This window comes from Anguilla anguilla, chromosome 16, assembly GCF_013347855.1.
Source record: "Anguilla anguilla isolate fAngAng1 chromosome 16, fAngAng1.pri, whole genome shotgun sequence".
Lineage (NCBI taxonomy): Eukaryota > Metazoa > Chordata > Actinopteri > Anguilliformes > Anguillidae > Anguilla > Anguilla anguilla.
In genome coordinates, this window is record NC_049216.1 from 21991874 (window position 1) to 22018678 (window position 26805).

At 43.7% G+C, this 26805-nt stretch overlaps 1 protein-coding gene and 1 long non-coding RNA gene across 2 annotated transcripts; one reads left to right on the forward strand and one right to left on the reverse strand.

Moving 5' to 3' along the window:
- Nucleotides 1–8739: 8739 nt before the first annotated feature.
- Nucleotides 8740–26805, forward strand: LOC118215315 (immunoglobulin superfamily member 22-like). Its single transcript, XM_035395990.1, has 23 exons — nt 8740–8862; nt 9838–10098; nt 10589–10720; nt 12373–12509; nt 12995–13094; nt 13409–13445; nt 14025–14202; nt 14538–14651; nt 14735–14897; nt 15909–16184; nt 16709–16993; nt 17379–17503; nt 18294–18432; nt 18999–19295; nt 19864–20163; nt 20546–20719; nt 21001–21129; nt 21410–21706; nt 22018–22106; nt 22744–22936; nt 23647–23946; nt 25635–25961; nt 26586–26805. The coding sequence occupies exons 2-23, from the start codon at nt 9930–9932 to the stop codon at nt 26648–26650; spliced, it is 4026 nt and encodes a 1341-aa protein (XP_035251881.1). The 5' UTR covers nt 8740–8862; nt 9838–9929; the 3' UTR covers nt 26651–26805.
- On the reverse strand, nt 16790–18283 carry LOC118215317. Its single transcript, XR_004762805.1, has 3 exons — nt 18200–18283; nt 17646–17694; nt 16790–17021 (listed from the first exon to the last, which is right to left on the reverse strand). It is a non-coding gene; the product is annotated as an uncharacterized LOC118215317 (long non-coding RNA).

Genomic DNA, 26805 nt, shown 5'->3' on the forward strand with positions numbered 1-26805 from the left:
TGTTGTCAATACAGAACAGAACATCAGAATTTGGCTGCTATTCACTGATTTTAAAATGAATGCACGGGCCTTCTGTAGAGGATTGCACTAAACGTCATGTCTCACCTCAATCCTGTTGAAATTTAGATTTTCCCCGCATCTGTTAAAAAGAACAGAAAGACATTTCCAATGTCCAATGAGTGATTGTCTATAGGCTATTAGAAAGACATTAATTAATATCTGTCAAAGAGCAATTTCATACAAAGCCTATAGCTGGCACTCCACAAACGAATTTAGAATTCCCACATTCTCTAGACTGTGTAGCAGCTTGAGGTCGCACAATAGTCGCGTCTGAAATAGTGTTTTCTGTGGGGTGCAGATATTCAATTGCCGTGTAGCCTGTTCTGCAGTAGGCTACATCGATATTAAGGCGACTAAATTGACACATTTTAATTAATGTCCATTTCATTAAAATGTTCATTCTCTTGCTCTGCACGGAGCGTGGTTTCTCGGGGCGAGGTGGAATAATAACAGAGAAATTAACAACTGAGGATCTCAAATACGGGGAGATACACTTGAAATGAAACGTAAATGGTCAGCATGTGTGGGCGCGCAGCAGTTTCACCCCGAACGTTTCCGTCAGCTTTGGATGTGGTTCCAATCGATTTCAACCAGGTAAAGTTGAACTGTTCTGCTGAGTATTTGGTTTAGATACAAATCCAAATTGGGCCAAGTAGGCTATCTGCTTTGTTTCGCGATTGCTTTTCTACAGGGAAACGTTAATTCAGGGGAATATTTGTCCAAACCAATAATTCAGCACTAATACGATTCCACTCACAAAGTAAATTAGTCAAACGCTGAATAAGAATATTTTAAAATATGAATGTACTTTCTATACCACCGACTCTCAATGCATTTAGAGTGAATTTCCAAAAATTAATTACACAAACTCCACACATCTTTCAACTGATCGAATTAAGCTTTTATAAATATTGTTCTTCGCACTTCATGTCCTACAGGCTACACCTATATTTGAGCCATGTTTTAAACGTATTGTAATTAAACGGTGTGTGGATAATTCTGATGGTCGATAGATCTGCTTTAGGCCTACACAGATGGTTGCTGTCCATCACAGCTTGTATCTCAATAATAGTCACAATACGGGACAGACAGACGTTAAAACAACAAACCATAAATTAATTAATTGTTTGATTCGTCAATAATAAATCGATTGACAGGATATTTCACTTCTTATTCCGCTGAAGCTGGGATGGAAATGGACGTGAGCAGGGATGGCATGCAAAGGGCTGCGACAGTCGAAAATGATGAGAACTCTGTCTTCCTTCAGCGCGCGACCCTCTGCGACAGAAGGGATTGTGGCTTATTCTCTGATAAACGACTCCTTGTGAGAAGAAACTCAAAGTCCATCAAATAAAATTAAATATTGAATTTTCTATGAATGTTAGATGCCTGGTAAAATCAACAACTTTCCGCTCATTCAGTTGCGGCCGAATTTATACGCAGGGGAAATAGAACTGATTGCGTACATCTGAGCGCCACCTGTTGGTGAAATTAGGTTAAATTACAGACATGCGATTCGTGAAGGGGAGATTTAGTGTGGTAGAGATTTTACGCGTTTTCATTATTTTCAAGATTTGTACTGGTTAAAAAAAAAGACTACAGCGCAGGAATGAGGCACAATTACATGGATAAAAATGCTTTGAACAATGTATATAGGAGTAGTCCCTCAAACGTCAGCAGTGTAGGTGGGACTTCTTAACTTTATGTATTTGGGGAACTAACCTTAAAATAAGAGCGGTTCGGTTGTTGCTGTTTTCATGACATATATAAAGAGATTTGCTGTACAATGTTAAGGAGGTTGGGCTTGTTTTGAATCTGTTCATTTGTGGAATAAATAAGGCGGCAAAAGGCTTTTTTTCTCTCTTTACAGGAAAAGCAGCACGTTATAAATGAACAAGAATCAGGCTTGCACAACCTGTGGGAAAACGAGCAGTGGTCGATATCTGTTTGTCGAATTTCAGATGGAAGAAAACCTCAGTTTTCTTTCATCCATTTATATTCCACAGACATCTTGGTCTTCCTTCATCGGACAGGACATTCAGGGGTCCATGAAGTCCCCAGGTAACCCCCATGACAGCGGAGTGATTTATTGCTGTAGTCTTGTGACTTTGATGACATCATATTCTGCTAGAGACCTGAAAATCCCAACTCAATTTTCTCACCCTCTATATCATCCCCTGGTCTCTTAATCAGCCACCTTGCAGTAGTTATGCACATTATTTCTATTTATTTATTTTTTATTTATTTAATTTTGAATGGTTTGAGGTTGCCATGGTATCCGGGTGCAGATGAACAGTCTGACATGCCTGTACTCCGGGTTGCAAACTGTTCCTCTTTCATTCCCTCCGAACCCCCCACAAAGGCTAGCAGGCCCTGGCCTAAAAGCCCCACAAGGCAGACCTAGAGCCACAACATTGAGGAAAACTCCCAGTTTGGGCCCTTTTTTTCTTTGCTTCCTTTTCGGTTTGCTTGTGTGTGTGTGTGTGTGTGTGTGTATGCGTGTGCATGCATATACACAGCATTTCTAGTATCTCAAACTCCTTTAAACATAGATAAGATTGTAATTATGGAAAACTGTACAATTATAAAACATGAAATCAAGCGGTCTCTGCACATTTGCAGAAGTTGTCATCATAAAACTGAATGGTGCCCCTACTATCTTGTGTTACTAAGCTAATACCCCGTTTATGCATTGATTTACAGTCTATATTTTCTTTCGTGATGAGATGTGACAAAGTTGCAAGGCACCTTAAAATAGGTGTTTATCTCCCTCCACTTTACATTTGGGTTGTACAAATGGGTGAAACAGGCTTTAAATTATTCTCAGATGAGTTTTAATTTAAAACCAGGAGGTTACTTTGCAGAATTGCTTTGCAAAATTGCAACAGACAATGATGCTTCTCAGCATAACCATAGCAAATCTATATAAATGTGCTGTGTAAGCATATATATCCACGTAAACACAATCTACTGTACTACAAGTGCTCTGGTGAACAACACACCACCACCAATTGAGATATAAACATTTAGAGATAGCAGCATTTTTTTTTTTGGTCCACCTTACAAGAGACTTTGCTGTGAACAGGATTTTCTGTGGACCATAAAAAACCATTAATACTCAGCAATCGTTAGCAAGCAAGAACATATTTTAGCTGCTTGTGCTTGAAACATGCTTTCTTGCAAGTCATAGTGGCCTTTTTTGTGACAGTCAAAGTTGATTTAAGATTGAAGAACACTTTGCTTTGGAATATATGAATATATATTTGGAATATATATTACAATGACACATTTTGCTTGCGTTGGCCCATCCTGGATCTAGTACCAGACTGTCCATAGTTGGTCTATTTTGTCTGTTTGTGTATTGAATCATTTTTTTATTTTGTGATATCTTATCTGTTCTAGCCTGCCTAGGGGACTGCAGATGGAAATTAGATGGTAATACACTTGGCAGCTTTACAGTGATGCTAACACAGATATGCCAATTGTCCTTGTTGACTATAACGCTCTCAATTAATTAAGGAAACATAGTGCAGAAGAACAATGCATGTGCTGTTCCAATCTGATGTGCTCCTTTCAGATTGCTCTTCACCTCTAACCGCACTGGTTGGGTGCAGCTGGGGGGGGGGGGTTATAGTTACATGGCTGTGGAGGAATGAATCGCTGAGACCCTGGTCTGCATGTTGCAGTGAGTTTTAGGAATGCATCATAATTTGGATGTTTGAATGAGTTAAACATTTTGGTTTGGATATTTGAATGAGATAGTAAGATGTTTGTTTGGATATTTCGATGGGTTTGAATGACTTTTTGGATATTTTAGTGAGTAAGCAAGACTTTGGCATAGATATTTGATTGCCATCATGGTTCAGATTTATTTTATTTTTAAAATACGTTTGGTGCCCAAGATGTGGCTTTCGTAGGCACCCTAAATTCTAATGTATAATTATCTGCAAGCACAGCCTCCTCCAAAACACATGGTATCATTACATACTACTTGTCAAACCTCGGACTACAGCTAAGCTCGCATAGTGGAGTTAGAGGAAGACCTGTCATTTGTGGCTTCAACATGCAGTCTACAGGAGCCCTAACTGATCAGCAGGGGTCATCAAAGAGCAATGAAATGCAGACCCCTAACTTAACCCTCCCATAACTTGCGCAACACAATCAGCAATTCTTCCCCACCCTTTGGGGCAACCGGCCGCAGTCGGCACTGGCACAATCCAGATTTGATCAGTGGTCGTGAGGCTTATCCAGTGCACATCATGGTGCCTTAGGGTGCAAGTATACTCAAAACAATATGAACCCTTTTGTTCAAAATGACCCTTTTTGAACAAGAGACAAACAAAAAGACAGGGTTTTTTGAGTTCAAACACTGGTGTGAATGCCCTCAGCGCGAACAGTTCGAAAGCAGTTCACAAGTTCGCAGACCTCCCCCTGCCTGGATTTGGTCCATCCAAATATCACATGGTTGGTTGCATCACGGGTGACCGGCCAGGGTCAGAGCTCAACTTCCTTTCCAGTTTGTTTCATCACTGTACTGTCCTATGGGAGCATTGTCTTGGTTGTGACAGGAATAACATTACTTTTGAGATGACTACTTTCAAAGGAAGACTTTCTGAACTTGTGCTGGGATATTGCCGCCTTTATGATCAAAACTAATTTCGCACATATAACCATACAAAATTCATTCATTGCAATCATGTGACACGAGTTTCTGAAATCTCTTGTACCCGATCTAGACACAACCGTAATAGCACTCTCATCATGACTGGAATACTTATGAGATGAATACTTTTGAACAAAGAGTTGCTGAAGTCATGCAAGGATATCATCATCTTTATGATTCTCAGAGATTTTAAAGACAGGGAAATGTGCTCAAATTCCAATTTTCCATGAAGTTGGGTGTCAACAGAGATGGTTTTAGCAAACTATCTCTGGTGTCAATGATCCTGAGTGGTGCAGAGCAAAAATCTGTGCGACACGTTTGTGTGCCCTTCAGCAGGCTGGAGTAAAACAAAGATCACGGCGTTTGTTTTGATTATATTGACCGTGGTGTTCAGCGACGTGTTCCCTGGCGGTTCATTTTTTTAAAGTTTGCATGTCATTTGCAGTATACTGCCTGCTTTCGCCGGTGGTTCGTTTTTTAAAAAGTGAACTTCTACTGACTGCCCTCTGGAAACATCGGGTTGATTGAAATACTGGCCCTTTGCTGCAAGGAAGGAGTGCTGGTAATGATGGAGGACCACTACACACAAAATCAGTGGGTCCGTATTTCTACCCTTCGCCCCATTAGTGTGCGCCCCGGCCAGAGAGCCACTTACCACCGAGAGATGACTCTGTGCGTCCATGTCCAGTGGAAAGCAGGTGGATGGTGAGAGTTTGGGGTCCAGCCTGGTGTCTCTCCACAGATCGAAGCTTTGGTAAAGGCAAAACAAACAGAGTATTAGAGATGCAGTCACTTGCAGGTGTGATGCACAGTCAGTCAGTCAGTCACAGATGCCTTCTGTGTCTCTGTTCTAAGAAAAACAGCCCAGTCAAAACCCATTTACTGCATGCGATTCTGAGAACTCGCTAAGCCACTGGTTTGTCTGTCTGTTTTGGCTACTTCTAATAACATCCATCCATTTTCTAAACCACTTAGTCCTTCTCAGGGGCTGAAGCCTATCCCAACAGACTTTTGCGTGAAAGGCAGGAATACAGGTTGGCAATCCATCACAAGACCCAAACATCATTCACGTACACATTCATATCCCAAGGACAATTTATACTCTCCAATTGACCTAACCTGCATGTCTTTGGACTGTGGGAGGAAACAGGAGTACTCCACACAGAAAGGTCCTCAGCTGGGATTCAAATTTTGAACCTGCTTCTTGTGAGGCGACAGCACGCAAAATCAATGAATATGTGGTGTTCTGACTTTGTCTATCACTGCTCCACTTTCCCCAAATTTTCTAATTTAAATCAGACAATCACAAACCAAGCTAATATTCATGCAGGGTGTCACAAGTCAGTGTAATTTAGGTAGCGAATCACAGGTTCATGAAACTAGCTTTTCCAATTGGCTCAACTACAGTTTTTCTGTTTTATTTATTTATTTATTTATTTAATGTATTCCATCTGGAAAATGTCCGTTATTGCTAAATCTTTGGGGACAGCCTGTTTGGGAGAATGAAACTTTCAAACAGGTGCTTAAACAACTGCAGTGTCTCCATTGTGTACTTTAGTATTTCATAATGCTTGTTAAGATTCTTTCGACAGTTTCATTTTGTGCCTCTTTGACAGCGATCTGCAGTGTGATGATGGTATGTTCCTTGATGGTAAGTTTTTTTTGTTTGATGTCTGACAGGCTAAAATGGTTTCTGGTTCTTTTCAGTCCTGTAACTGACAGGTTGTTGGAGGGATGCATTTCAGGGGGGCACAGATTGAACTGGTTTGTTTTTTTTTCAGTTAAGTACCTGACAGTGTGCTGCAGGGACACATTTCAGTGGCACTCAGATTAAAATGGTTTCCAGAAAACCGCATCTGCCTACCTGTCAATGGTGCTAGGTCTACCAAGCGTGTCATCAAGTGGGGGTTAAACATCACTATTCCGGAAGCATTTGAGAGATTTCACTTTTCTTTCTCTACCGCATTCATCTTTACAGATTGAGGTGAGGGGAGTTCACAGTCAGGATGGAATGACTAAGAAGAAACTACGATTGGGACGGTAAATTTAATGATTAGGACCATGGTTTGAATTTGGACCGGAGTATTCATTTGATAGAGTGCCATTTTAAAATGGTATTAGTGAAAGTTCAAGCATTCCTTGCGGGTAACCCACAGCAGAGGCCATCCAGGAAATGTGAGAGTGCAGCAGTTCAGGAATCTGCCCCCACTGTTGTTAGAAACTCAGAAAGGAAAAGCTAGAGGGCAGGAGAGATAAGGTATTTGGGCTAGCTGAGCCGCACCCCACCCCCAGGCTTTGACATTGGCAAAAACGCCCAGCAGCTGCCTTGTCCATAGAAGGCTGTGATGTTAAAAGCTTGAGCTTCCCAGGAGAGGGGTTGGGGTTGGGGGGGGTTTGGGGTGTGTCTTGTCATCCGGTCCCTTGCCCTGTTCCTTGGCCCCTCCTACCCCATATTTCCACAACCATCTCCCCAAGGGCCCCCAAAATAAGGCCCAGCCTCACACAAACCCCCCCCCCCCCCCCACCCCAAAACAGATGACTGCCCTAATTGTGCTTCTGAAGCAGGGCTGGGGGAGTTGGGATAGGGGGAGCAGTCTTTTTTTAAGTAACTGCGTTCATAATGACCTCATTATTCTACTCGCTCTAAGATGCACCTTAGGACCCTGGCGAGGCGTGTGCAGAATCTGTAAAAGGAACAGGAAAAGAGAAGAATGCCTTCTCCGTTTAACATTTACAGGTTTCCACCTTCCACGGGCATCCTCAGGGGGCTGTCTCCCAATCAGAAATAATCACCGCAAAACGTCTCACCTGCTGAGGAATGTGAATCAGCTGCGTGGCACAGCGTTGACTTCGAGCCGGAGGATTTAAAAATTTCAGAAAGTAAATGCGTTAATCAGCGGGATTTCATGTTTGACTCTGCAACAGGTCTGACCGACTGCTGCAGACAGTCACGTCAACACCAGCTGTGAGAGAAAAGACAAAAGAACTGCATTTGTTTGTAATCTCACTCAAAAGAAAACACAGCAAATAATGCCATCTGTTGAACCGGCTTGCACAAAATTGCAGCGATTAACTAAAAATGTTCTTCTCCAAATGCATAATCCCTCTTCCAGCTCACCTAGTTCTCATGATAGTTCTTTTTTAGAACCTAGAATCAGGAAATACATTTTATGTTAAACAATTGTACTGTATATGGCTGCAATGATTATATCACTAGGCCTACACTTGGTTTTACAGACCTGCCTGAGATTCATGGTCTGATAGAAATGTCAAACATGATTCAGTGAGTTATTTGGGGAGGCATTCAGTTGAACCGCTGTACTACTTTCAGTGAGGAAAGTATTAGAATAATAAACTACTATTACGTTTTTATCAGTTTACATCGCCTCACTTTTACTGATCTCAGAACTTAAAAGCTTAGGGCATAGCCTTATACTGTACATGTATAATATATAGCCAAAGCTTTTCTGCAGATAGACATTTCAAACATGAGTTAACACAGAGTCGGAGTTTATGGCATTCAAAACTATGAATCTAACTACAAACTTAAAGACGAGCCAAAATTCACTGCAGATCATGAAGCAGTAATCTGAGGTGAGAAAGTGGAGACCTTAAAAAACCCTTTTAGAAGGAAAGCCTTTAGGCAACACTGAGGTTTGACATCCGTGGCAGACGTAGCCCGGGGCGTCAAGAAGGCAGACTGGGGACCCTGCTGTAGCTGCTCCACGTGAGCGTCTGTCCTGAAATATACTTTCCGTCACAGTCGGCCATTACCCGAGGGGGATCCCGGGCATGCAGGATGCTGACTTGAGACAAGTTGCAGAAAGCCAATCTCACCCTGGGGGGAAGGCCTTAAGGGCCAGGCACAGCCCCGGCTTCTGCAGGGCCTTATTTGTCCAGTGCCGGTTTGAGCAGGTGTTGCCCTCCAAGTCAGGGCAAATCTTCACAGACCGTTCTGTCCACACAGGAAGAGCAAGGAACCCCCACGGAACCCCCTGTCGGCATCGGTGGTTGGAAACGTAGCGTTGGACCGCTGGTGAACTCTCCTGACAGAACGGGCAGAAGAGTCTCAAACGCGCACAGAACCGCAAGACCGTGAAAAACCGTCCTTCCTTAAATCCTTCCAGTTGTGACTAGAGGTGGGTCTGTCTTGAACAAACCGTTGCCTGTGATTTGTTTTCTTTTTCCTGAGAGTTTACAGAAATTAATTGTCTTGGAGAGTTTGGAAGAAAACCATGGGAATGTACTCTCATAACATGAACCGATCATTTTATTAGAAAACAATCAAGCCTTTCAGAGGGAGATTTTTATTGATGCATTCATTTAGCGGAAAGAAAAGCACGATTCTATTGTGCTGGAAGTGACTTTTTTGTGTAATTCTTCCGCTGGTTGGCTATGAGTTACGTGGGCGTTTCACTGTTCCTCCTCCTCCTTATGGAGCCGCGAGGGGCTTCAAAGAAGGGTGTTTGAAGACAGGAGTCAAGCAGCGTTTTGGGGTAACCTTTAATTAGTGCAGAGCCAACAACATGTCGATTCCTTTATCAAAGCTGCTGGGTTCAGACCTGATTTTTTCTTGTGTGTGGGCTGAAGATTGTACTTGTACAAGCAAGGAGTGGGAGAGGAGGGGATTGCTCTGGAGAGATTTTTCGCAACAAGAAGGTTGCTAATGGTAACCTTGTCGTGCGACAGTTGCTGGTGTAGTGCAAGGTTTTTTTTTGGGTGGGGGGGGGGGGGGGCTGCTGTGTGGTGTTACTGCTGGGGAGTGGTGAGAAGAGAAGAGCGTGCATGACTGACTGACACCTCCGTGTGAATAGTGTGCCTTTACGAGCAATAATTACAGCAATCACAACAGGGGCTCCACGGCACAGCTTTAGAATATTCCACAGCAACTCTGAATTGTTTTAGTTTCATTTTTCATATAAACATTGTAAACTGAAATGTCTAAGGTCTTCTTCAGAAACATTTCTCTCATTAGATAAGAATGTGGTAGCATTACAGGCCTTAAAGGTGTGCACAGGTGTTACTGTGTACTGAAACTTCACAGAAAAGCACCCCTGCAGCTCTTTTCTCTGTGCAGGTCCATTCTTGCCCACCCCCCCCCCCCCTCTCCACAGCTCTCCTCCCTTCAGGAAATCAGACCTGACTCACCCGCCCGCCCACTGCCACCACCCCCACCCCGACTCACCCAACCAGCTTCCTCATCGCCATGGCAACCAAGGTCCTCCAGTCCTCCTCCGGGAGCAGGATGGAGATGTCGTCTTCCTCCACCACCACCACCACCTTCAGCTCAAGCTCCGGCACAAGCTCCAGTACAAGCTCCAGCACAAGCTCCAGCACAGTGCGCAAGATCTCCCAGTCCTCCAAAATCATGGACGGTAAGGGGAGAGGGGGATGACTGTGGAGCCCATTGAGTGTAGAGTGTATTACCCTGGGGAAAACAGCAACCCCCTCGTGAGAATCCCGTGCTTGTTTCTCCTGCGTCCCGTGAGGACCTGACTTCTTGCTCTCATTATGTGTGAATCATCATTGGCAGACAAGGGCATTAATGTAAAAGTAATAAGCACGCATCTCCACAGGGCATTATAAGTGCAGTAGCCCTTGAGTGCAGAAGGGAAGGACGACAGTCTAAGCAAGCCCTGATCACGCTGCAGCAGAGATTTCACATACTTTCCTCTAGTGTCCAAGGGTGGAAATTACACCCAGTGATGCCTCATTATGTCAGATTGTTTAGACTCAGGAGGTGTCGATGGATGAAATGTGAGGCATTTAAAATGTAATCACGTGCCTCTGTGTATGTGTGTATGTACATGTGTGTGTGGGGCGGGCACATGTGTGTGTGTGTGTGTGTGTGTGTACACTCCACAGAGCACACTGGGCAGCGCAAGATATCAGCTGTCGTCGAGTCCTTCAGTCAAACGCAGAAGTCCTCTGATATCCCAGCCGGAGAGAGCATGCCCGATTTTGAAGATAAGCCCCGCCCCATCACAGTCCAAGAGGGTGAGGCCATGCTCTGAAATCCAACACCCTCCCACTCATCATTCCCCCCTTCACTGTAGATACCCACACTAATCACAGCCTCCCTGCCACAGGCTTCCTCTAACCTTTATCAGCATTAAATTCAACAGCAGCGTAAGTGTGAAGTCATCCAAGCTGAGAGATCACAGAGATTACCTCTCCTTCTATGGCTCTGTAAACACAGGAAAAGTGTTTGGTTGGCCACAATTCAAATCATTCTTCAGATAAGAGCAGGATGTTCAGTCTATTCTGATTTGCCATTAAACAGCAATCATTAGGCAGCCTTCTGAGGCAGGGTCCACTTCCTTTCAAATTAGTAAATTCAGGAAGTGAACCGAAAAATCTCCATATGCCATCACAGGAATTTTTCCTGACTGGGCTGTGAGGTCCATTTATTTATGATTTATTTATTCTTTTAATCAGTATATTTTTAAGTTAAATTCATTTTAATCATGCTCAAATCATTTGTCAGTCCTTTTAGTCCCCTTTTGTATATATTGTAAAATTTAGATCATTAAACCAAATCATCCTTACGGGCCCCTCACATTGCTGCAATATTTCGCTTCTGTAGAGATCTAGCTCTGGATAGAGCATCTGCTAAGTGATTGTAATGTAATATATTGGCAGTGTTGGGGACGCTACTCTGAAAGTGTAGATTGTACAAACTACCGATTACTTCACACTGAAAGTTGCTGAACTACAGCCAAGCCACCCTAATGAGAAATGGAGCATACAAAACTACAATTGCTCAAAAATGTAGTTCAAACTACTTTGTGTGTGTGTGTATATATATATATATATATATATAATACCATTATGTCCCTCTGACATAACCTTTTGATCCTTTTTTTAAACAAAGAACATTGAACTACATTTTTGAGTAATTGTAGATCAAAAATGTAGTTCAAACTACTATGTAAAAAACTATCAAAAAATGATCATTATCATGTTCCCTAGACATGACGCTGGTGAGCAGTCCCTTCTTTTTGCACATTGGGAAAACCAGCATTGTGGCAATTGGCAGTTGACCGTTGGTAACTTCAGAGGAGCAGAGAGCTTCTCAGCAAGATTAGAGGGAAGAGAGAAAGAGGAGGAAGTATTGGGGCAAATGGGATTGGAAAAAATATTTCATGGTCAAAAGTAGTGGGTAGTTCCAGTAGTTAACTAAACTTCAAAATCACAAAAATGTGTAACTACAACCACCACACCAATTTGACTACCAGCAAACTGCTGCAAAATATAATTAAACTACTAGTTTAACTACACTTTATCGTCAAACACTTAAACTGCACTGGAGAACTGCACACCTCCCAATTCTCTACCCATTATACTACACTGCAGCCCCTGCTGCCAGTTATCTTCCCTCTGTCCCTGCATTGTGATGCAATAGCACCCCCTCTGGACAGCAGGTGCCTGTCTGGAATTGGACCACAGGTTTCAGGTTTGTATTCCCCGTAGGACACCGTCCTTGTACTCTTGAGCAAGGTACTTAATCTGAATTCCTTCAGTATGTATCCAGTTGTGAAAATTGATACTATGGAAAAAATGCTAAACTTTGTGTAAGTTGCTCCGGGTAAGAGCATCTGCTGAATGGCAGTAATGTAATGTAATGGGAGCATTTTATCTCCTCAAAGGGGAGAAGGCTACCTTCAGGGCGAAGGTGACCGGGCTCCCAAAACCCACTGTGACCTGGCAGAGAGAGAGTGGCCAGCCATTATCGGAGGGGACCAAGCCCTTCTTCGACAGCATCAACAAGCAGGACATTCTGCAGGTACAGTGTGGGAACCCAGAATGAAATGTCAAAGTTTTTGTTTTTTTTATACAGCATAAAATGTAATATTTCATATTTTAAACATTACAAGCAAGTGCTCCACTTTCTTCACTCTTCCAGCTGAAAAATGGTGACAGGACAGTACCATTTCTGTCTGTTGTGAGAGGAAAAAACACACTTGAATCCGTTTTGACATTTCAGAGAATATTTAGGAGCTGCTTCACACACTTTAAACCATATTTACTCACCTTTAAACTGCTGTTATTAAACAATTAACTGGTGGGTGCTGACAAGTGCATTTCACATTGCCATCTGTTTCCAGGGTGGCACTTGTTTAGAGTTAGCACTGAGCACTTTTACTCTGCTACCCTCTGCTGGTAATATAAAGTATTGCAAGTCTACAAATGCAGTCTTCTTTTTCTTTTTTACTTTGTTAATGTCAGGGAGAAAGCAACTGTTAAACAGTTTCATGTCAAACCTTACAGATTAAAGCTGTTACTATGGAAGACGCTGATGTCTACAAGTGCATCGCCTCCAATGCTCACGGAGAGGCAATCTACTCCATATCACTCGTTGTCACAGAAAGTATGTACCATTTTACACACAATTCTTGGTTTCACAACTGCTTGTTTTCACCTTACTTCTCTTTATTTTTGACTTGCCTTTAACCCTTTGAAGAGTAGGGTTTTTTAAATGTTTTTTCAAAATTCTGAGTCAGAGTTCTAGAACTCATTGCTTTCAATTATCAGTAATGATTGTTACATCAGCATCAGAATGTTCAATTAGGAACATTCTAATCACATATTTTGTGATCTTACACTTTAAAGATTATAAAAAGATCATTCTTCCTTGGGCTATGGCTCATTCACCTTTATTTGGATGTGGCATTTATTCTGCAGATACAGCACTGGAATTTAAGAAGTTGTTGAAGAAACGGTAGGTGGATGTTTGTCAGAGTTCCTTTCATTCCGCTCCTGCTATTTTACTGACCCTGGGGAATCCATGTAAGCATGTTGCTTCTAAACATAACACACAGGTGCAGGACAATTTATGACACTCCCATAGTTAGAATAGTATGGTGGCATTTTTCACATACTGCCCATTGTGTACTACAAAATAAATAGCTGAATGGAAGCAAATCCCTACAGCAATGCTCTAACGTCTAGTATTAATCCTTCCCAGAAGAGTGGAGGTTGTTATAGCAGCAAAGGGTAGACAAACTCCACATTAATGCTCATCATTTTGGAGGAGATGTTGGATCTTATGTGTCCACATACGTTTTGGCCATATAGTGTATATTTACAAGTCTTATGCAACCAGTTCTGTAGGCCACTCTGACGGTGAAATATGAGCATACTGAGCATGTTATAACAGGGATTAAATAACCCTAATAATCCATTATTATCCAATTAAGTCATTAAGAGTTCAGAGAGTTAAAAAAAAAAAAAGAACCACCAGCAACCCTGGCTCCCCGGGTCCCCTGACACTTGGTGTAAATAACGTCTGGGCCTACAGGAGTGGCCCAGCAGTTAAGAAGGTGGAGAAGAAAGTGATCACAGAGGAGGAGATGCTGAAGATTCTTTCGGGAGCCGAAAAGAAGGACTACGAGCGTATCTGCGCTGAGCATGGCTTCACCGACTTTAGGGGAATCCTTAAGAAGCTGAAAGAGATGAAGAAGAAAGTGGACGTAGAGGTGAGCTCTGTATGAAGAGGAGAACAGCTCTTCCCTTTCACTGTTCCACTCTTCTACTCGTTCTTCTCTTACTCTGTTCTGTTGTTCTACTGTTCAATGGTTCTAGTCTTCCACTTTTCTGTTGTTCTAATGTTCTTGTGTTCTGTTCTTCTAGTTAAACCCTTTGGCTTGTCTTAGTCTGTTATGCTGCCCTTGTGCTGTCCCTTACACAAGTCTTCCTCTGCTGTCCCTACACATTTAGTTTGGCTCAATTTATGTTGAGAAATGTGTTATTAGGAGACAGGCCCATGCAGTTAGACGGTACAGGTGACGGTTGCTCTGTCCCCTCTGCACAGCTGGTGAAAGTTTTGAAGCCACTGGAGGACATCACGTCAAAGTCTGGCAAAACCATAATCTTCGACACCATCCTGGAATTGAAAGACCCCAACATGAAGATGGTTTGGCTTAAGGTACCCTTAACGTACACTTCTATCCTGGCACAGTGATGTGCGATGGATTCTGCGAGCTGTAAGAGGCCCCCTCTCCCCCGCAGGGCAAGGAGCCACTGAGGATCCAGTACTCCCTGGGGAAGTACGAGCTGAAACAGATGGGAACCAAGTACATGCTGCACGTGGCCAACGTGTCCATAGAGGATATAGGCTACTACACCCTGCAGGTTGGGGACAAGGTTCTCTCTGCCAGGCTCAACGTCATCGGCAAGTCCCTCCTCTGAAATTCGCACTGAAAACAACAGTAACAATAGTACTACGACTTCTACTGCTGCTACTGCTAATGATGATGTGATAATAATAATAATAACAATAATAATAATAATAGTTATTATTATTATTATTGCTATTATTATTATTATTATTATTATTAATAATAATAATAATAATAACAGTACCAATAATATTATTATTATTATTATTATTATTATTATTATTATTATTATTAATAATAATAAAAATAATAATAGCAATAATAATTATTATTGTTGTTGTTTATTATTATTATTATCATTATTATTACCATCTTCATTATCATTATTTTACCTTTATTTTACCAGGAATACCCCATTGAAATCAAAATCTCTTTTGCAAGGGGAACAACACAAATATAATAAAAATGGCGTGCAATTATACAGAGGTTTTCTCACACAGAAAGTGCTTTAGTGTTGGGCACCCACCTGGGTGATGCACAGCAGCCATTGTTTTGCACCAGAACACTCACCACAGCTGAGGTGGAGTGGGAGTGAAGGACTGCCTACCAGTGCCTACCAATCCACAAATTAAAACATAGGAATGAATGAATTCACAGATGGATGGATGAATTAACTTTGCCTTTTTGTGAATTTGTTTAGCAGGTGTTGAGACATTCATGGAAAGATGACAAATTTTTTTTTAAAACATGATAAAGTCAATTCACCTACTCAAGCAACTAGATCTAGAAATCACAAGTTTCTTTGGTTGAATAAAAATAATTATTACAACAAATACATCAATAAATTGCCTTTTTACAGCCACTCCCTGTCACAGAAATGAAGGAGGGGTTTATGAGCTGTGGAAAAGCTTTGCTTTCATATAACAGCGTTTGAGGCTTTGTAGAGATTCTAGAAATGCTGAGTATGCTTTGAATGCAATCTCACTCTAATGGCGAGTTGTGAATGCTCTCCTGCCCTCTCTCTCTCTCCCTTTCTCTCCTCCCCCATCCTCTGACTCTCTCAGACGAGCCGCTGAAGTTTCTGTCAGACCTGAAGCCGATGCGTGTGACAGAGCGGCAGACAGCTGTGTTCGAGGTGCGTCTCTCCAAGAAGACCGACGAGCCGCCGGTGTGGAAGTTCAAGGGGAAGGAGCTGAAGAGGGATGAGAAGATGGACGTGACCGTGTCCGAGGACGGGCTGACCTACACCCTAAAGATCAAGGACGTCCGCCCCAGCGACACTGGCGATTACACCATGTGTTTGGGAGATCTGACAGCCACCGCACCCCTCTTTATCGAGAGTACGCCCCGCCTCAGTGCACCTACATCCTCTCAAAGCACACAAGCACTGTGTTACTGGGAATACACTGATACCGAATTTTTAATTAAAGGGCAAAATGTGTGTCATGACTCATGAATGACACTGTCCAACAGCTCCCACTGATTCATGCATGGGTATTACATACACTGTACTTTCAAGGATTCCATCTGTAAAGCATAAAATCAGCTTTAGGACTTTACTTCACTTGAGGACGTTACTCTAACATGGTACAGGTAAACTTTGCCATAATCAGGCAAGGGCCCATTTATTTTGGGCAAATAGAATTCTGGCCAGCTTGCCTGACCAGGCAATTGTGAAAAAATGTTAGTATTGAACCCTGTAATGCGTAAGCTCCATTTTATTAAGCCAATCAGATGATGAAATATCAAGCATTGTGATCATGTGGCCACATTGATTATTTCACCCTAATAAAAAAAACTGACAAAGAAATCCTGCCAGGTCAAAGCACCTGTAAAATTCTCCTGGTTTCTTGGCGTCCCCCAGGGATCCCCATTAAGTTTGTGAGCCACCTGAAGAACGTGCGGGTGAAGGAGAAGGGCAAGGCGCGTCTGGAGTGCGAGATGAGCTCCAAGGACGTGCACATCCGGTGGCTGAAGGACGGCCGTGACATCACCAACGACCCGCGCTTCACCTTCATGCGCGAGGGCAAGCGGGCCGAGATCATCATCGATGACTGCGACCTGGCTGACTCTGGGGAGTACGCCATTGTGTGTTCTCAGGACAACGACTCCAATGAGTACGTCAGCTCCTCCAACCTCACCGTGGAAGGTAAGGTGCCAGGACCGTCTAGTAGATGCTAAAAATGAGTAAATATTCTTGCATAACTTCCTTGAATTTCATCAAAGACACACTAACTAATCAAAATGTGAAACTAAAGGGTTAAATTTGACTGTCAAACTCCTGGAGGGCAACAGTGTCTGCAAGTATTTGTGGTTTCCTTTTAATCAGCAGCCAATTAAGGCCTTGAGGACTTAGGTGTGTAGACTATTTAGCCAATGACTTAAATTAATCACTTGTGCGGAAACTCAATGATAACAAGCAAACACTGCTGCCATCGAGGACTGGACTTTGACACCCCCGGGTTAAATTACCTAAGATTTGGGGAGTTCCCAGCATGCTCCTGTCTAACCCACACTACCTCCACCCCCCACAGAGCGCTTTGCCACAGTGAAGAGCGGGCTGTCCGACGTGCAGTGTCCCACAGGCTCCGAAACAGAGCTGTGCGTCGTTCTCAACGACGAGAAGGTGGAAGGGGTATGGCTGAAGGACGGAAAGGAGGTAACCTCGGGTACTCCCAAATTTTCAGAGCCCACGGCCTTCATGTGTGAATGCCCTGTACACTGCAGCCAAAAAACCAGGGGTGTACAACTCCAGCCCTGGAGGGCCAGTGTGCTCGCAGGTTTTTGTCCAAACTGATTACCTTTGTTTTCCTAGTCTGACAGCTCTGCCCACATGCAATGGGAACTGCCCTATGGATTCAATAAATATAGAAAACGAGGCAGTTATTAAACACAGCTTTCAAAATAACACTGTGCAGAGTATAAACCAGGGGTGCCCACAAATTTGTTTTTCGAGCTCTACTTTTTCAGTGGCTAAGCCAACATGGCTTACCAACCTTATAAAAAATTATTTTGCTGAAATACATTGAAATATTGCACAGCTTTGGTCTTTTGTGGTAAATTTAAAATTAAAATCAATACATCATTTCTCAATTTTAACATTATAATTGGCGCAGGTCTATGGAGACCAATAGATCTTAGGATTTAATAGACTGAGGTCTCCTGAACTGTTTTGCATTTAGCTAGTGGAATCAGCCTCAAGCAGACCCTCAGGTGATCAATTATATATACACAAGTCTTCCGTTTCTTTGTATGTGGACCAACTTTCTGACCTTATTTCAATGCGCTGGTTTGAAACCTCATGGAATTGCAGAATTACAAATGATTTGACCCAGCTCAAACTCCCCTTACTTACCTACTGGAGGGGGGGAGGTACCAATGCTCTGGACCAATCGCACGTCCGAACAGATGCCCCGGCAGCTCCCGATTGGCCATTTCTCTGCCCTCAGGTGGACATGAGTGACGTTCAGGTGGTGAAGCAGGGGGCTGTGCACAAGCTGATCTTCAGCAAGGTGGGCGCTCACCACGAGGGGAAATACACCTTCCGCAGCAAGGGAGCCGAGAGCGAGGCCGTGCTGGCTATCGCAGGTACCGAGCGCACAGAACAACTACCTGGCCGCAGCACAGGGACACTGCCCACCGTCAGAACAGCACAGCCTGCTTTACCACTGCTACTGCTGCACAGAGTACTGCTGCTTTTCACATTCAGATATTTGAGCCAAATCCATTGCCGTTACAATGAGACTAATTAGTTTTAGGCATTAAGGTCCTTGTTTCTGAACAATGTATTTGCACAATTATGCTTTTATATTTTTATACTAGACATACTATACAACACATTTTCTACCGGGGTAGTTTTTATCTTTAATCTGTTCATGATTGTAATTTATTCAGGAAATTTTGTATATATTCCTGAAGACTTTTCTTTACATTAAGTTTAATGTACACACAGCTCCACATATCTATGTTTGATGACCAATGATAGACTGGCTTAAAGATAGACTGATTGATTCACTGACAGTCTAATGATGGATTGACTGAATTATTCATTATCGAATGACTGATTCATAAACAGACTGACACTGAATGACTGATTGCTTGGTGACTGACTGATTTATCGACTGACTAACCGATTGGTTGATTGGTTTCCACAGACCCCCCGGTCATTGACCCCTCTGTTCTGGAGCTCCTGGCTGCCAACCCCGTCACAGTGAAAGCGGGGCAGACCGCCCATATCAAGATCCCCTTCAAGGGTAAGCCCCTTCCCAAGGTCACCTGGTTCAAGGACGGGATCGAGATGACGGCGGACGAGCGCACGCTGGTGGAGCGCGAGCATGATTCCACCACGCTGGTGCTCACCAAGTGCGTGCGCGAGGACAGCGGCGCCATCATGCTCCGCCTCAAGAGCGACGCGGGTACCGCCATCGCCAACCTGCACCTCAACGTCATCGGTGAGCCCCACGCTCGGCGGGGGTGTGGAAACTGGCCAGACAAGCAATGCCTTCAAATTCACAATAATAATGTCAGAGAAAATATATTAACATACAGGAAAAGGATTTTAAAAAACATTTTTAAAAAATGCAAGAGTCAGTAATACATTTGACTAGAGAAACTTCAAGGAATTTCTGAAAACTGAATTTCTGGTTTTTCCGAAAGTGATTAAATCTTGATGCCTAAAAGCCATTCAGCATTATGCACTACAACTGGCTGTTAAAAATAATAACTTTGTGAAGCACATTTCATACATCGGGTGCTTTCTACATTAAATAAAAAAAGGAAAATTAAAACATAAAGGCACATCAGACAAGGAAATGGAGAATAACAACAAGGTCATAAAAAGACACTAAAATTATAATAAAAATTATATATAGCTCAAAGCAAGTATAAAATGCCTGCTGTGAAGAGCTATGCACTCCTGAATAACCCCACCCCTCTTACACTGCCTACTCCACCCTAACCCCACCCCTATAACCCCACCCCCCAATACCCTCACCCCTAACCACACTCCCTGTCCTGCAGACCGACCGAAGCCCCCACAGAAAGTGGAGTTCCTGGAACGCACAGGCAAGTGCATCACCATGAAGTGGAAGGCGCCGCGCGACAACGGCGGTAAGCAGGTGACCAGCTTCGTCATCGAGCGCCGCACGTCTGGCAAGAAGTCCTGGATCAAGGTGGGGGAGGTAGACAGCAAAACCACCACCTTCAGCAACGACAAGGTGGAGGAGGGACGGGCCTACCAGTACCGCATCCGTGCCGTCAACTCGGAGAACCTGAGCGACCCCCTGGAGACGGAGGAGGTGTTCGCCGGAGAGCCCATCGGTGAGGAACGCACCACGGGATCCAGGGATGGGGGGGCTGTGATTTGAACACCACCGGGGCATCTTCAATGAATGACCTACCTGCTCCATGGCCTTACATTAGAGTAGATCACAGTGCAATCATTAGAGTAGATCCTCTTATCCACAGACATGAACAATGCAAAAGAGCATAAGCCTCCAATTCCCCTCTCAGCAAAACGTGTGTGTGCAACAGGGAGTGTGTGTACGATATATAACACAACATAGCACTTTATAGCAGTAACAACGCCAGTGTTCATCTGTTGGTGTGTTACAGAGACAGTGTGTAAGATAGCACATTACACAGCACTTTATAGCACTGTTCATCCATTGACCATTTTTGGATTTTGGGTCCGCACCCCCAGAACCCCCCGGCATGGCGTCCCAGCCCCAGATCGCAGACGTGACCAAAGACGCAATCACGGTGACTTGGACGCCCCCTGCTGAGGACGGGGGAGCTCCAGTTCTGGGGTACATCATCGAGAGGAGGAAAAAGGGGAGCAGCATGTGGGTACCCGTCAACAAGGAGCTGGTGCAAGGTCAGAGTTCTCCATCCTCTTCTCATCCCTCCATTCTTTCACTATGCCCTTCCCATCTTTCTCAGTCTGATCAGGAATAATAATAATATATAATACATTATTATTATTATTGCCTTTCGAGGTAGCCTTTATTTATTTAAAAATACAAAATAAAAGTTAGGTTAAAATGTAAAACCAGGAAACTAGAGGGTTTCATTGCAGGAAAAGAGTCAGAGGAACCATCAGTGGATTTCAATGAAAATCACGGTGTCCCCCCGCACCCCACCCCACCCCAATCACAGACACCAAGTACACAGTGGACGGGCTGGTGGAGGACATAGAGTACGAGTTCCGGGTCACAAGCGTGAACAGGGCGGGAGCTGGCACCCCCAGCACCACCTCCAACTCTGTCATCGCCAAGGACCCCATCCGTGAGTAACCACGAGAAACCACAGATCAACACTAGACTTACCATAATATTAAACATGTTTGATGTTGTCGAAACGGTCAAGACGAGGAAAAAAGAAGTCAGAATCTCAGTCGGAGCCGTCTTAATACAATCTCTTGAGTCGTGATGGGGGCGTGCACCGACTGGGGTAAGACTGGAAAGATTTTACACCAACTCCTAAGACAGTGAAATCGCTTAAAATATTGTTAAGTGTTAGGCCGGCATTACTCTCTTTCTCTCACTTACTCCTCCTCTCTCTCTAGGTGCCCCAGGCCTGGTGAAAGACCTCCATGTGACCGACTCTTCAAACTCCTCCATCTCCCTGGGCTGGAGCCCCCCTGAGCTGGGGGACGCGCCCTCGGGGTACATCCTGGAGGTGCGCGCAGAGGACGCCAAGGAGTGGACCAAGTGCACCAAGATCCCCATCACCGGCACCAGCTACAACGTGGGGGGTCTACAGGAGCGCATGAAGTACTTCTTCCGTATCCGAGCGGTCAACGAGGGGGGCATCGGCGAACCCATTGAACTGGACAAGGGAGTGCTGGCTATGCCACCCCCAGGTGTGTGTGTGTGTGTGGTACTGATATTGGTACTGGGTAGATACCAAGTCTAAGGCATTCTTGTTATTAAAAAATGGGAGCCTGGTTAATACCTAATTATAGTCTCAAAGAATTCAAATGTGTGTGTGTGTGTGAGGATGGTGGTTAGTAGATGCATTTCATTACTGCCATTTATCAATATTAATCCAATCAAATCATGCAGATTAATTATACAAATTTATTTTATGTATAAAAGTGAGAACAGTAATGCAGTTGAAGGGAAACTACAGCTCTACCACATCCAAACCTTTTTTCAATCCCGCCCCACCCAGCTGCTCCAAAGTTTGATCTCCATGGGAAAATGAAGAACCAGATGGTGGTTCGAGCAGGAATGGTACTTTGTATCCATGTCAACTTCACGGTAAGCCCGTCCCCTATCCATCCCATAATCCAACCACACTTGCACACCACAGCTCAACCACGACAAGCAAGGCTAAAAAACATGGCAGTCTCTCTCTGGTAATAATCCCATCAGCAGCCATCTGCAGCAGCTTCACAGACAGACACACGAACAGGCGACTGAACCACTTCTGCAGTACTCATATGGTGCCTTCAAAAAATGACAAGCTGGATCAAACAAGCTGTTTGAATTGAACTCTTCAGATGACAGCAAAATTTTAAAACACTCCTGCAGATTTTTCAAAAATGATCAACAGAACATGCCATGAAGGTCAATGCAGGAGCACCAAAAATGCTGCTCCTGAGGATCAGCAGTTTGCACCGTCATCTTAAAATCAGCAACCTGTTTAGATCCATGAAACCAGCAATGGCTGCTTCAAGTGATCAGTTTAAGTGCTGAGTAACAAACAAAAGCAGGACTACCTACAGCTCCCACGGACCAAGGTTAATGCTCTAATGTTATATCCATATGCTGTACGATGTAGGCTAGGTGACGATAAAGTCATCACCACCATAATGTTGATCCCTGGATCGTAAGTGAGAACAACACTGTGTTTTTCGGGGAGCTGAAGTTTTTGAGGTGTTTTGGGGTATCCCAGGGCTCCCCCCCACCAGTCGTGACCTGGATGAAGGATGGAATACCCACCAAGGGACGGGAGGCCATCACCAAGGGCAAGAAGCACTCCCAGTTCCTCATAAGCTCCGCCCACCGCTCTGATACCGGCTTGTACCGTGTGCACCTGCGCAACGACTACGGAGAGGTGCACTACGACATCCACGTACAAGTCCTAGGTATGTCCCCGCCCACTGCGTTTACGCTCACATTTACTTCCATAGCTTATACTACACTATTAAACACATGGGTCAGGAGCAGCTCAGAAATCTCGCTCCTCTTCCAGTGCCCAGAAGCCTACAGCTGGGTCTGTGTAATGCCGCATTTACATTGCAGGATTACTCGAAACCAAAACTTCTTTTCCAAGCTTTAATATCTTTGTTCAAAAATATCACTTCTTATATTGGCTTAAACTGTGTTTCTTTGAAGTACACTGGGTACTTAATTGGAAAGCAGATGTGTTTGAAGGTGCATATAGTCATATCTCCCTCTGTTATTACTCCATTCCAGGGTTGAGGTCAATTTCAATTTAATCAATTCAGGAAATTAAATCACTAAAACTGAAAAAAATGCCTTTAAACTGAAACTGGAAAAGTAGGATAAAGCTCATTTTAATAAAAAGTATTTACTTTGTCTTTTTGCTGATATGGTTTATTTGATTACAAAAATGAATGACACTTTCATTGTTAAATGTGTTCTAGCAGAGGTAAAAGGCAACCATATATATTGTGCATATTGTTTGGATTTATGATAGATAATATAAAGAGTATTTTTGCATACATTTTATTTCTGCATTGCTTTAAAATCCCCATAATGCCCTGGGTTTCACAGGTGCTAATAAGTAAATAAGTAAATAGCAAAGGTTAATAAACCCCTGCCCCTTCCCCAGACTTCCCTCGCCCCCCCAAGGACCTGCGGTTGATGGAGGAGGTGCCTGGGACAGTGACCTTGCACTGGGAACACACCCCTGACCTGGCAGATGACCCCAACACCCATTACATCATCCTGAAACGGGATGTCAGCACGGCAACCTGGTTCACTGCCGCTGATCGCGTCTTCAGCAAAAAGTACACTGTGACTGGCCTTCTGCCTGGACGCAAGTACTACTTCCGGGTCATCGCCCGCAACGAAATCGGGGACAGCGACCCCCTGGACACCAAGGAGCCGTTCTCTATTGCTAAGGAGAAAGGTGGGAGGGCCTGAAGTCTATCACTAAGCAGAAAAATGGGAGAGGCTGAAGCTAATTGCTAAGGAGAAAGCTGGAAGGGGCTAAAGTCTGACTAAGGAGAAAGGTGGGAGGGGCTAAAGTCTAGACAATATTCCAACAAAACACCTATGTAGCCACATAAATGTTAAATTAGAAAGCAGCAACATCATGCCAACAGACTCAAAGGTATAATCAGTATTCAGCAGTGGCTACCGACAGAGAGACAGACAGACATCAGTCCTGACTTACAGTTGCAAGAAAAAGTTTGTAAACCCTTTGGAATTACTACATACTACATTTCTACATAAAATGTGGCTTGATCTTCATCTAAACCAAAATAATATACAAACATATTCTGCTTGAACTAATAGCACACAAACAATTGTACTTCACATGCCTTTGTTGAACACATTTTTAAAACATTCACAGTTCAGGTTGGAAAGGTTTGTGAGCTCTTGTATGTAGTAACGAGTAGGCTAGTATCATCTTTATCAGCAATAACTTCTACCGAACGTTTCCTGTAGCTGTTAATCAGACTTGCACAGAGGTCAGGAGGAATTTTAGACCATTATCCCAGAAATATCAATGACCTGCTTCAAATTATAGATATTTCTGGGATTTTCTGCTTTAATAGCTCTCTTAAGGTCAGGCCACAGCATCTCATTTTAACCAGTGGCAGCAGCACAAGGCAGAAGTATGCAATTTCAGACAACGCATTTGCTATATCACAGAAGTATACCCACAGCTTGAAAAAAAAGTTTTTACTCACCGATGTTAGAAAGGTTCATTTATGAGTTCAGGGAAATCCAATCCAACTGGTATCGGGTCATCTTGGCGCTCTCTCCTATATTTCTGCTTGTTCATGAGTCATGATGTTCTTCGTTGCTGATTACATCTTTAACATCTCCTCCTTCCTGGCTCCCAGGGCGACTTCTAAAATATATTTAAAATCGGCGTCTGTTTGCATGCATAACGTCAACAATCCTGCAGCAGGTGAATGGCGAGGAGGGAAATGCTAAAGAATCGCATAGCCAAAAGCCCGTTCCTTCTCGTGATCGTATCGTAACTATTGGGTATGCTGGCATCTCCAAAAAATGAAAAAATTTAAATGTAGGTCGAGGCTCGTGGCTACAGACAGCATGCCCATTTCAATCGCTTATTTCCACTCGCTTATTTGCATCTCTATGGAAGGCCAAACGGGTCAAAAATTATGCATTGACAAGTGTGTGCGCGTTATCAACACGTTGACAACACGTTGATAATGCGCAACACTTGACAGCAAGTTGTCATAGGGAGGGCAAAACGGAGAGAATACGTTAGAATATATGAAGACCATATCAATAAATACTACTTGAATATTTGAATAAATGTTTTACTTACAACAATTGTGATATGGTGCTACAACACCATGGTTTTGCAGTGCTCTCATTTTAGAGCCTTTGCCGCAGAAAATTGATGTGTCCTGACTGGAGAAGTAATTTTGGTGCACGTTTCCGAACTGGGATGCATCAGTGTGCTCCTAAGTTTTTCAACTGCGGAGCATATGTGCTCCTTGGAAAAACATTTTTATTGTAGAGCCCTGCACATCTTTGCCAAAAGAGCATCTGGTGAATGGCTGCATTGTAACTGTAACAGTGCAGTCTCACCTCCAGCTCTTCTGCCATCCACAGAGCACCTGTCACTGCATATGAAGGAGTACAAGCCCAAGGATGTGAGCATGAAGCCCGAGTTCATCCTGCCGCTGAAGGACCACGCGGTCCGCCGCGGTCACGACTGCACCATGAGCTGTGCCTTCCTGGGCAGTCCCCCGCCCCAGGCGTCCTGGTACAAGGGCGACGTCAAGATCTCCGACGGGCCCCGATTCTGGCAGTCCACCGCCAACGGCGTGTGCACCCTCACCATCCCCACCTGCAATGCCAAGGACAACGGGGACTACACCCTGGTCCTGGAGAACCCGCTGGGCAAGGCTCAGTGCAAATGCAGCTTGGTCATATTCGGTAAGCCATCCCAACTGTGAACCGCGTTCTGCCAAAAGACCGCTAGGACTTAAGTCTGTATGCAGGAGTGTGGTGTTTTTTTTTTTCTGCTTGTTCCTCATATTTGCGAAGCTGTTCCAAGGTTAGGTTTAGGCTGATGAAACCTTAAATACGGTGTTATACAGACAACATTCAGTTTGCATTTTACCAGATCTGGCATACAGTGCTCTGTGGCAGGGGTATCCAAACTTCTCAAAGATTCCCTAAAGATGTCCATTCCATGGCTGAAGACCCCCACCTAAACACATGCAACATTTATAAAACACCCACCACCACATGGTGTAATGCATTTGTACATTTAATGAACTTGTACATGGAGTGATAAATTGTATTTGAACTATATCATGGGGTCTGTATAAGACATGTGGTCTTAAGTGCAATTTAAATGTTCAGTAATTGATCACAATGATACATATTAGGGCATTAGACAATGTTTATTTGATCTTAGTCTAAAATATAAAAAATGGAAATGCAAACAAAATATGAATTAAAAGGAAAATATTTTTCCCATTTTTCTAATGGGGGCCCCTATTGAATGTGAGTGTGATGGAAGATCCTGTGTGACTTGGCTTTTGTCTTCAACAGACAAGGATGACAAGAGTATTCTGGACAAGCTGATAGAGGCCAGGAAAGGAAAGCACATCCTGTGAGGAGGACAGAGTTGACAGATAGGGGGTGCTGTTGTTCACACTCACCCCACTCCAAAACTCCAGCCCCAGGATGAGACGATTCTGAAAAGAAAATCTCCAGTGAACCCCTCTCCTCACCCCCCACCTCCACCCCCACCCCCCCTCCCTATTTTCCC